General features: G+C 39.2%; 1 protein-coding gene across 1 annotated transcript in view; it reads left to right on the forward strand.

Annotated features, from left to right (window-relative positions):
- COL25A1 (collagen type XXV alpha 1 chain) overlaps positions 1-9,352 on the forward strand; it is a 429,660-nt gene that overhangs the window by 311,529 nt on the left and 108,779 nt on the right. The window contains exon 11 of the mRNA XM_018569899.1: positions 7,670-7,696. Coding sequence (XP_018425401.1) covers positions 7,670-7,696 — 27 coding nt within the window. The remainder of the gene's footprint in view (positions 1-7,669; positions 7,697-9,352) is intronic.

Below are 9,352 nucleotides of genomic sequence, written 5' to 3' on the forward strand. Positions count from 1 at the left end.
TATGTATATAATATATATACACATTGCTGTTTGCTTTTTGTTTATTCATGAATTGTAAGGTGATTTATTCAAGGTTAGAGGTCCAGTTACATACTGTGTATAAAGTAGAGTTTCCATGCAGCTGGAAAGTTTCCATAAGGATGACATTCAAAGGATTCACCATATTTGCCTGACTTGGAAATCAATTCACTCATCTGATGTTATTAATGTTGAATGTGGTTTCTTTATTGCTGCATAAGGATATGCACACATCATTAAACAGTTATATTGTATACAGCAATATCAAGAAAATCAGGCAAGGTGCAAGGTGTTAAGCTTAACAAAGCTCGGCACATTCCTTGAGCTTTTGAGCTTATACCTTTTTTTTCAGTACCCTTCATATATTATTTTAACTACCTTATTTATTTTGTGCTCTACTTGCTTTTATAACTGTAGAACATTAAATTGCAATCCCTTGGCAGCAGATTAGAGTTTCTAGATTTTAATTGATAATGTGTTTTCCTTGCTATTAAGGTTAATATTGGACAACCTCAGGTTTCCCCATGGAGGGTATAAAGTGGCAACATTTTAGAATAATGTATAATTTGAATACTATTTATAATTTGACACATATTGAAATCTCTGTCTGTATCTACATAGTTTTTTTTAATAGAGTAGGGAAGGATTAGAACCCCAATCAGGTTTTGTTTTTGTCTATGTCTCCAGTGGGTTGATTTGCTATCTCTATTTGACCTGATGACCATTGTCACAGAGACTAAATGTGAGAGAAAAATCTAAAATTTGTTTTCGGAATAGAAGGGAAATCTACTAGTCAAGACATTTGTTTAGGTGTCAGTTGTTTAAGAGAATATTGCCCTTACTTTGTAATTATCTCCTTGATTTTCTGTTCTGTGTCAGCACAGGAAGTGAAGGGAGATCTCCCCAATGGGAGAAAGACAGTTAGGCAGTACTTGACAGGTTTTTAATCATTGTCTATTCTAGCACACAAAAGTTAGCATCTGGATATATTTTAAAGAGATCCTGTCACTCGACCATTCATTTCAACTATCTTCCTATAGGAGTATACAGTATGTGCATTTAAAGTATTTTATGCATCTTATTTACCTGTAAAAGCCTTGCTTGTGTAGACATCAAGAAGCCCTGAGACTGCTGCTGCATGCTGCAATGTTAAATGTGATGTCAGCAGCCCAAGCATTCAAGTGACACTCTATATAAGGGGTCACCAAATGGCTGACCTTGGTCCAGCCATTTAGTATGAAACCAGCTTCACTCCTTACCGCAACATAAGTAAACCGGCAAAAGCAGGTGGGTGCTTGCAGCGACCATGGATGGCACCGTGCATAATATAGTAGTAGCATTCTGAGCCTGATGAAGGGGTACTCTTGAGACCCAGAAAGCTCTTGTTCCTGAATGGCAACTTGTCATTACAGACTTTTTGCTGAATCTTTCTTTGGTGTGCTGGTGACATTTTCTGCTACTACTTGGTCCAGCCATAACCCAGTGCCAGGCCCCCCTCCTCTTTAGTCACTGGTTGCTAGGACTGCTGGTGCCCAGTGACGTCCGATGTCCCCTCCTCCTCAGTCCTTGATTGCTAGATCCGATGGAATTTCTAGTAACAATTGACATTAATTATGTGCCTGCCTCCAGCATTACAGGAGAATGGAAAAGTTTTTCCATCCTTCTGTAATGCTGGGGGCGGGCACATGATTGACATCCGTGGTTGCTAAGAATGCCAGTAGACCTCCTTGAATTTTAATTCAGTACCCCTGCTCTGTAGTATTCACATTCACTCCTCCTCAGGTAGTAACATATAAATTAAATAAGAAATAAGAAAATAAATATATAAATAAATGTTATGTAGGGAGGTAAAGGGAGGGGAGGAGGAGGTAGGCCAGCACACACAGTATTTAGCCACTCCCAGAAAAGGAGAGAGCTATGAAGGAGAGAGGGGGTTGTGCTATGGTACTGACTCTTCTGAAGAAGTCAAATTTGCTAGCATGATCGAAGACACAGTACAAGTGAATATAACATTGTTTATTGATGGATAAAATGTAAGAAATTAAAATACTTGACTTTTCCATTATTTTACTGGCATTTTTTTAAATTTGAAAAGGCTCCAATGATTTGCTAGATACTTTTTCTCTTGTAAAACTAAACGCAATTAATAAAAATCATACTAAAACTAAGTGACCTTATACAGCTTCCAGTGATCATTAATACAATGTCAGTTTGATAAATACATAAATGTTCATGCAGCATATTAAATATGTTCAAATGGTGTTGTGCATTCACCAGTAGAATAACCAGTCACTCATCAAGCCTAACTTTGTTAAATTGACCCAGAGGTTAGTCCAAAGTCTATGATGACCATTTCCAAACACCCAGGAATCCAGACGTAGTTGAGTAATGACCACACTTGTATATGCACAGTATGTTTTTGGTTCTCATTTGATGGACTTGCGTCACATGCTGAATCACTGGGACTGAAACATTTGGCTGTAAATGTCAATAAACAAAACAAATATAAAGCCCTGACTGTCTAAAAATCAGGTTGGGTTCCTAATTGTAATGGAAAGTAGAGAAAGAATATAGGTAACTCAATGAAGGCATGCAGATAAAGTAACTTGCCTCTAGCTTTCACAGATCTGAAAATCTGTGTAAATTATCACTACAATCACTACCAGGTTATTATTAACACAATGACATGTAATTTTATGAAACTAATAAACAATGCAGTATCTAGCTGGTATTAGTGTGAGTGTTAAAACTGTCACTGCAATTCGATATTGAAAAAAAAATGTGTCACCAGCCTAGGGCGTTTGACTATTGCTTGTGCTGCCAAATTAATTTTCTGGCCCTGATAGCATATATGTATATATACATGTACTTTACATATATGATTACAAATAAAAAGAAACGCTATCTTTTAAAACAGTTGCACATACTGTAACTTTAAACCTTAACCTAAATCTTGCTATCAGTAACACTAACAGTTTTACACCTACCTTGCCTATGCTCATCTGCTGCCTCAATCTGCCACTGTAGGGCTCAAGAATTATTTGGAAATACCAGCATTGCTTTGTATTTGCATAAGCATATCCCCCCAACGCGGCAGTGCTTGGGCCTGGCAATAGGCCATTTTAATATCAAGAGTTGAAGTTCTTCTTACCAAGAAGAACTGTTTTTTTTTTCTTGGAGAGCCAATAGCAGATCATGGTGGCAGGAGAGTGGTAAAGATAAGACCAGTCACCTTAGGGTGCCTGTTAGGAATATTTAAGGTTAATTAAGTAACTTGATATGGAATACAGATTTGCTTTAAACCAAACCTGTGGACATGTAAAATGCATTAATGTACAGTTTACTTTTCACAGCAGGCAGTACAAGGTGCCTACATGCCCTCCTGATCTCTTGTAGAGTGTGTGTGGGACCCTTGAAAACAAAGAACACACTGCACTTCTAATAGCAACCAGCTTTTGGGTCATAGTACGTGGTCCATCCAGTCTAGCTTCCCACATCTCCCATCTCATCTTGGTTAGTGAGACTGTCCATGATGGTCCAGTAGGTAAAGAGAAACTCCAGGCAAAGAAAAAACTTACCCCTTGCAGAGGGGTTACCCTCACACTGCAAGAGTTAAGTGCTCATTTTTCCAGTGGATTCAAATAAAGCTGTTTTACTTGCCTGATGCTTTGGTGGTCAGCGCTCACCTCTCCTCTCCTCCTCACCTCTGCTCCTGATGCTGGAAGGTCCCTTGGCATCCTCACGTCTAATGCAGGTCAATGGACCTTCATAAGACATGATGATGTCAGCGGTCCTTAGACAGCCAGAGTGAAGGGGAGCAGAGGCTGCGGGAATGGGTCTAGCAGCCTGTAGGGAGCTGGCGGGACTGAGGATTGGGTAAGTAACAACAGCAAAAGAAAATTGAACTCTTGCAGTGGAGCTACATCGGCACTGCAAGAGTTAAGTGCTCGTTTTAGTCTAGGGTCTAAAATAACAAAGATATACTCACCCAAATCTTGGTCCTGCCTGGCTTCTAGACCGGTCCATGAAGTCTATCTCCCCCTTTGCTCCAGCGGTTTAAAAACCTGTGAGCCATTATGTCCAATACAATGTATTGGACATGAGGACACCGAGGGACATTCCACCACCGAAGCAGAGAACAGGCTGTCGAGAACGGTCTAGCAGCCAGGTGGGATCAATGTTCGGGTGAGTAGATCTTTGTTATTATAGACTTTAGATGAAAAGGAGCACTTAAAGGATATTTAAACCCTCCCGGTTTTTTTTGCATATATCTACTGCTAGCAAGCAGTAGATATATGCAAAAAGTTTTTTTTTTTTAAACTCGCTCAAACAGCAGTTTAGACTCACCTGTGTTCCGTGCGCGGTCCCGTGCGAAAATTAGAAATTTCTCGAGCGGCCGCAAAGGCTCTTGGGGCGGGCGTATGCGCAGTTCTCATTTTTGGCCGGGACGCCACGAGGGACACAAGGTAAGTCTATGGACGCGTGCACCCGCAGGCAGACAGCGCTGGATCGGAGGGACAGAGCAGTCAGCGCTGGATCGGAGAGCCGCCGCACCGCTGGAGAGAAGGCTGAAACATCAGAGGGAGGAGGAAGATCGGAAAAAGAGACATAATTTAAGGTAAGTGCTAACATCAACATGGGGGGGAGGGAAAAACATGTTTGCCTTTAATGTCACTTTAACTCTTACAGAGTGGGAATAGTCCCACAACAAGGGTTAAGTTATTTCTGTGCAGTGTTCTTCTTTAATAGTGTTCTCTAGACAGAATGAGCATATAACCCTTGTAGTGTGGGAGTAGCCCCACTGCAAGGGTAAGTTTTTTGTTTGCCCAGATTTCTTAAAGTGCAAGAGGATTGGGCTAGATCCAGTGAACAGAAAGATGATTACTGCAAAGCAGCTCGGCCTCAATTTTTAGAGGTCCTGAGTCACTGGTGAGCAGGCATCTGCTATTGAAAGTAAATTGCAGATTAAACTATTTTACTTGCCCACAGTTTTACTTTAAACTAACCACATTTACATGCGTATCCACTACAAAAAAAAGAATAAAAGAACTGAAAAGACAAAGTGATCTTTTGTTTGTGCTAATAATTTATATTTGTTGGATATTCCATTCAGCACATATGCCTGTCTTGTATTATCATCAGACTTTGTCATATTACTGTAATGTACAACGTACTTTGCATTACTTATAAACACAATACTAGATTGGTAGATTGCAGAGTACAATACATTTTGGCACAATACAGTATATTTAATATTGTGCCAATACAGACGACCATTGCTGCCATTTTTCATCACATTTTGTTCCCTAATCAATTCCAGCTTTATCGGCTGGTTCCAGTTGATCACTTTTACTTGTATATGCAGTGTAAGAACTGTAATAACAGTTCCTGACTGCTTACAAGCATTCCGTCAATGTGCAAAACACAGAGGAAGGAACTTCACTTGAATGCTTAGAAATAACCGTAGAGTTTCAACTTTCAAGCAATGCCAGCAGCTCAACCCTGATCCACATCAAGTTTACGTCTGAAGTCTTTCCAGAGGATAAAGGAGACATGGGAATCTTTCTGTCACACTGGTGTCTCAGCTCCGGAAAACTTCCAGATACATAATGTAATTAAATTATGTTGCTACAAGGAAGTTGTTTCCACCACAAGGAGTTATTCTCACCTGCTGCCTTAGTTCTTCTCTTGTGGTCCATTTGCAAAACCCATCTACCGCTTGACCGCATTGTATACGTATGTTATTTTTTCAGCTCAGTTTACTCTGAACTGGAAATAATTTGTTCCCAGCACTGTTCTTGAAAATTATACCTTTTCAACTAGAGCAGACAGAAATTGAACTGACCTTGGTAAAATAATGTAAAAATATCCCTGAGATTATTTTGTTTATAATGATGTCAGAGGACATTTTAGGTGGATAACATTCCTTTATAATAACCTTTAGAGACATTCTAAGACTTACGACGGGTCAGTATGTAGCTGCGTGTGGCAAAAATCATCAAAAGGAAACATTTGAATAAGGACAAACTTTATAGCTAGTACTTCACTTTATTTTGAGTGATGGGAAAAATTTGCAAAATCACCAGTTTGGTGTCACGTGCTCTGTAGTTGTAAGAATTTTGGTAGAAAACTACAAAAGAGTTAATGACTATTTATAATTTACAATGACAATTTACTGTGGAACTATTGATTTTACATGTGAAATATTAAAATAAAGTTATTTAATATTTATAAAATAACTTTAATATAGACAAAGAAGAAAAAAACCTACTTCATCACCCTTAGGCTGGTCACACACCTTACAACCATCGCAAGACTTTTGTCTTGCGATGGTTGTAAGGTACTTAAAAAAACGTACGATCTGCCTATGTTGCATAGGCAGATCGTACTTGCAATGATCGCAAACCACGCCCCCTGAGGGGCGGGCTTCCGATGACCGCAATGCCGAACGGGCAGTGTGCGCTTGCGCACACTGGCCCGTACGCCTGTTATCGTACGGACATGCCACAAACCCGCCGAACATCGTACGATGCTCGGCGGGTTTTCGAACATGTCCGTAAATTTAAGGTCACGCGTCCTTACAGTAGTAGAGGTCGCACGGCTTCCACACACCTTACGATTATCGTACGATTATCGTAAGGTGTGTGGGCACCCTTACAAACAGAAGAAAAGCTGGTCACACTGGATTCCACTGGAATAGTTTATTGATGCTTGTACCACCGCACTGGTGTTCCGCCCAAGGTCCGCCCCCTTTGATGCATTTCACCCAATCTCGGGCTTACTCATTGATTGGGTGAGACGTGTCATTGGAACCTTGGGTGGTACAGCAGTGATGTGGTACATGCTTCAATAAACTTATTCCATCGGAATTCAGTGTGTAGTCAGCTTTTCTATTGTTTGTCTGGGCGCATATTGGAGGGAGGATGTGCTCCCAGCAGCAAGCACCCTGCTCATTGCTTTCCTGAGCTGTGGAGGAGCGGTTCTTCTTTTGTGTGTTCTACCTTATCACCCTTTTACATGTGCTTCTGATGGAGACTACAGCTGGCCATTTTAACACACTTTATGCAGGCATGTACCACTGTTGTCATCATCAGGAAACAAGCTTTGAGAAATGCCAGGCAGCCATTGACGAAGTGTGTGCATGTAGACTGGAAGTGGATGCAAACAATTTGCAGGAGATCAGCAGCACTGAGATGCAACAAATGATGACTAAAAGGGGAAAATTAGTATTAGTATGTATTAGTAAAAAAAGATATGGCAATTGTTTATGAGATTGCAAGCCCTCATGGGCAGGGCCCTCCTTACCATCCTGTCTTGAATTGTATTGTGAATATAATGTCTTCCTTATATTGTAAAGCACTGCACAAACTGTTGGCGCTATATAAATCCTGTATAATAATAATAATACACAGTGCTTTAGAAAACAAAATGTTAGTCTGTTACAACTACTTTTAATACCGTCATACTGATGTGCATACAAACAACAAATGTAAAATGCAGCTACAGTATCGATCTAATACAGTAGTAAACTCTATTGTACAAAAAAATTAACGTATCCAATGTTAAAATTAATATTTTAGGATGTATATGTAGTTGTGTCAATTAAATTGAATAAATGGAGTAAATTAACTGAATGCAATTTCTTTTTCAGGGTCCAATGGGGCCTCCTGGACAAAAGGTATGCTATTAAAACCAAACTGCTGCAGAAGTCATTACTGCTCCTCTAGCCAAGCTATATACAGTGGAGGTTGTACGGGAATGGCTACTGTAGACCACAATGAGGCTGTTAGTTTAGTCTATGGAGTGTGCTTTCCCAAAATGCTGCTGGATAATGCGAGACTTAAGATTTCTAATTTCCTCCATCATGGGAGCCTCAAGCAGCTCAGCGCAGACTGTTTTAAATCTGTCTGCTGAACTAGAGGTTAAAAAAGGTTCTATGTTTTTCCACTGAGACAAGACATGCAATTCGAGTAAATCAAGCTCAAAACTCTTTCAGTGTTGGATAAAGTTTCTAATTGAAAACGTAATCTAGCACAATTATAATGGATATGCACCATATGCGTTTAAAAATTGGAATGAAAATGTATACATGGAAGATATAGGCTTCTCTGATAAATGGAGGCAGAAAGGTTGTTTTAAGGTGGCTTGGCCTTGCTTTGCTGTTTCTAAAGTAAGTCGAACCTTCTTCCTCAAAGTATTTTCTTTGCTCGCATCCCTGACTACTATTTGTAACTTAAGTGAAGGCTATAGGAGACAGCCTGGGGCTTACATGACAGCACAAATTACATTTGAAATGTACTAATAATAAAAACACGTATATATGACTCCATGTTATATCCTGTTAAAACATGGCAGGACAGAGCTATATACATTTCAAGAAAGAAGATTCTGTTCTGTTATGTGTTATAAAAAGTATAATGTTCATTATTTCCCTTCTCAGCTATAATGTATTAAAATGATGTCTTCCATTTGATCCAGTTACATTACTTTTACAAAACGTAATCTTATTAGTCATGTGAGATGATGGATGATGGATTTTAAAAAAAATATTTTAGTTTTTAGTTTCTGATTTTTATACATCCCTCCTACTTCTGCCAGCTCCTGTGTCACTTATATCGGGGGCATGCTTGGTATCGGCAGATGTTCTTTTTGAAGACCAGCAGGCCAGCCTACAACTGACTGCTAAATATAATAAAGTAAACTCCCCGTTATCTGGCATCCACTGGGATTGTAGATTCCGGATAAATGTAGTTTCTGGTTGCTTGAGAGTTACTATTAAAAATTGATAAATAAAGACAAACAGACACATTTAAAACAAATCAAGACAAATAGGCGCACAATCGTTTCCAGGATAATTCGTGCCACAGATCAGCAGAACAGTGAATAGACAAGGGATTTATTTTTTCTGGTTAGATGAGAGATCTAGTTAGTTGAGTACTGGATAACAGAGCGTTTACTGTATATAGACATATCTATCCCAAACATTTTGTCCAGTCTTCTGCTCTTACCCCTACTTTATATTACAACTATTGCTACTCAACATTCCATTATACTGTATATTTGTGTTGTGTGTTATAAAGTGGTCGAACTCCAAAACCTGTTTTTTTTAGTTTAGGATAGCGTTGAAGGGTTAGGAGCTCTGTCAGATTTATATTGCTATCTATGTCTCCTTTCTTAGAGATTTTTTTCACTTCCTCTTTGTTTGATAAGTAGCAGTAAAGTGTTGTGCACTGTTAGCCATATATTGCCTACACTGTTTTGATATTTTATTAAGCTGAGAGCAAGAACATAACCTTAAACTGGCCGGAGGAACAGACTTTCTGCAGAAAAAAAA

This window comes from Nanorana parkeri, unplaced genomic scaffold (assembly GCF_000935625.1).
Source record: "Nanorana parkeri isolate BGI_ZX_2015 unplaced genomic scaffold, ASM93562v1 scaffold36, whole genome shotgun sequence".
Lineage (NCBI taxonomy): Eukaryota > Metazoa > Chordata > Amphibia > Anura > Dicroglossidae > Nanorana > Nanorana parkeri.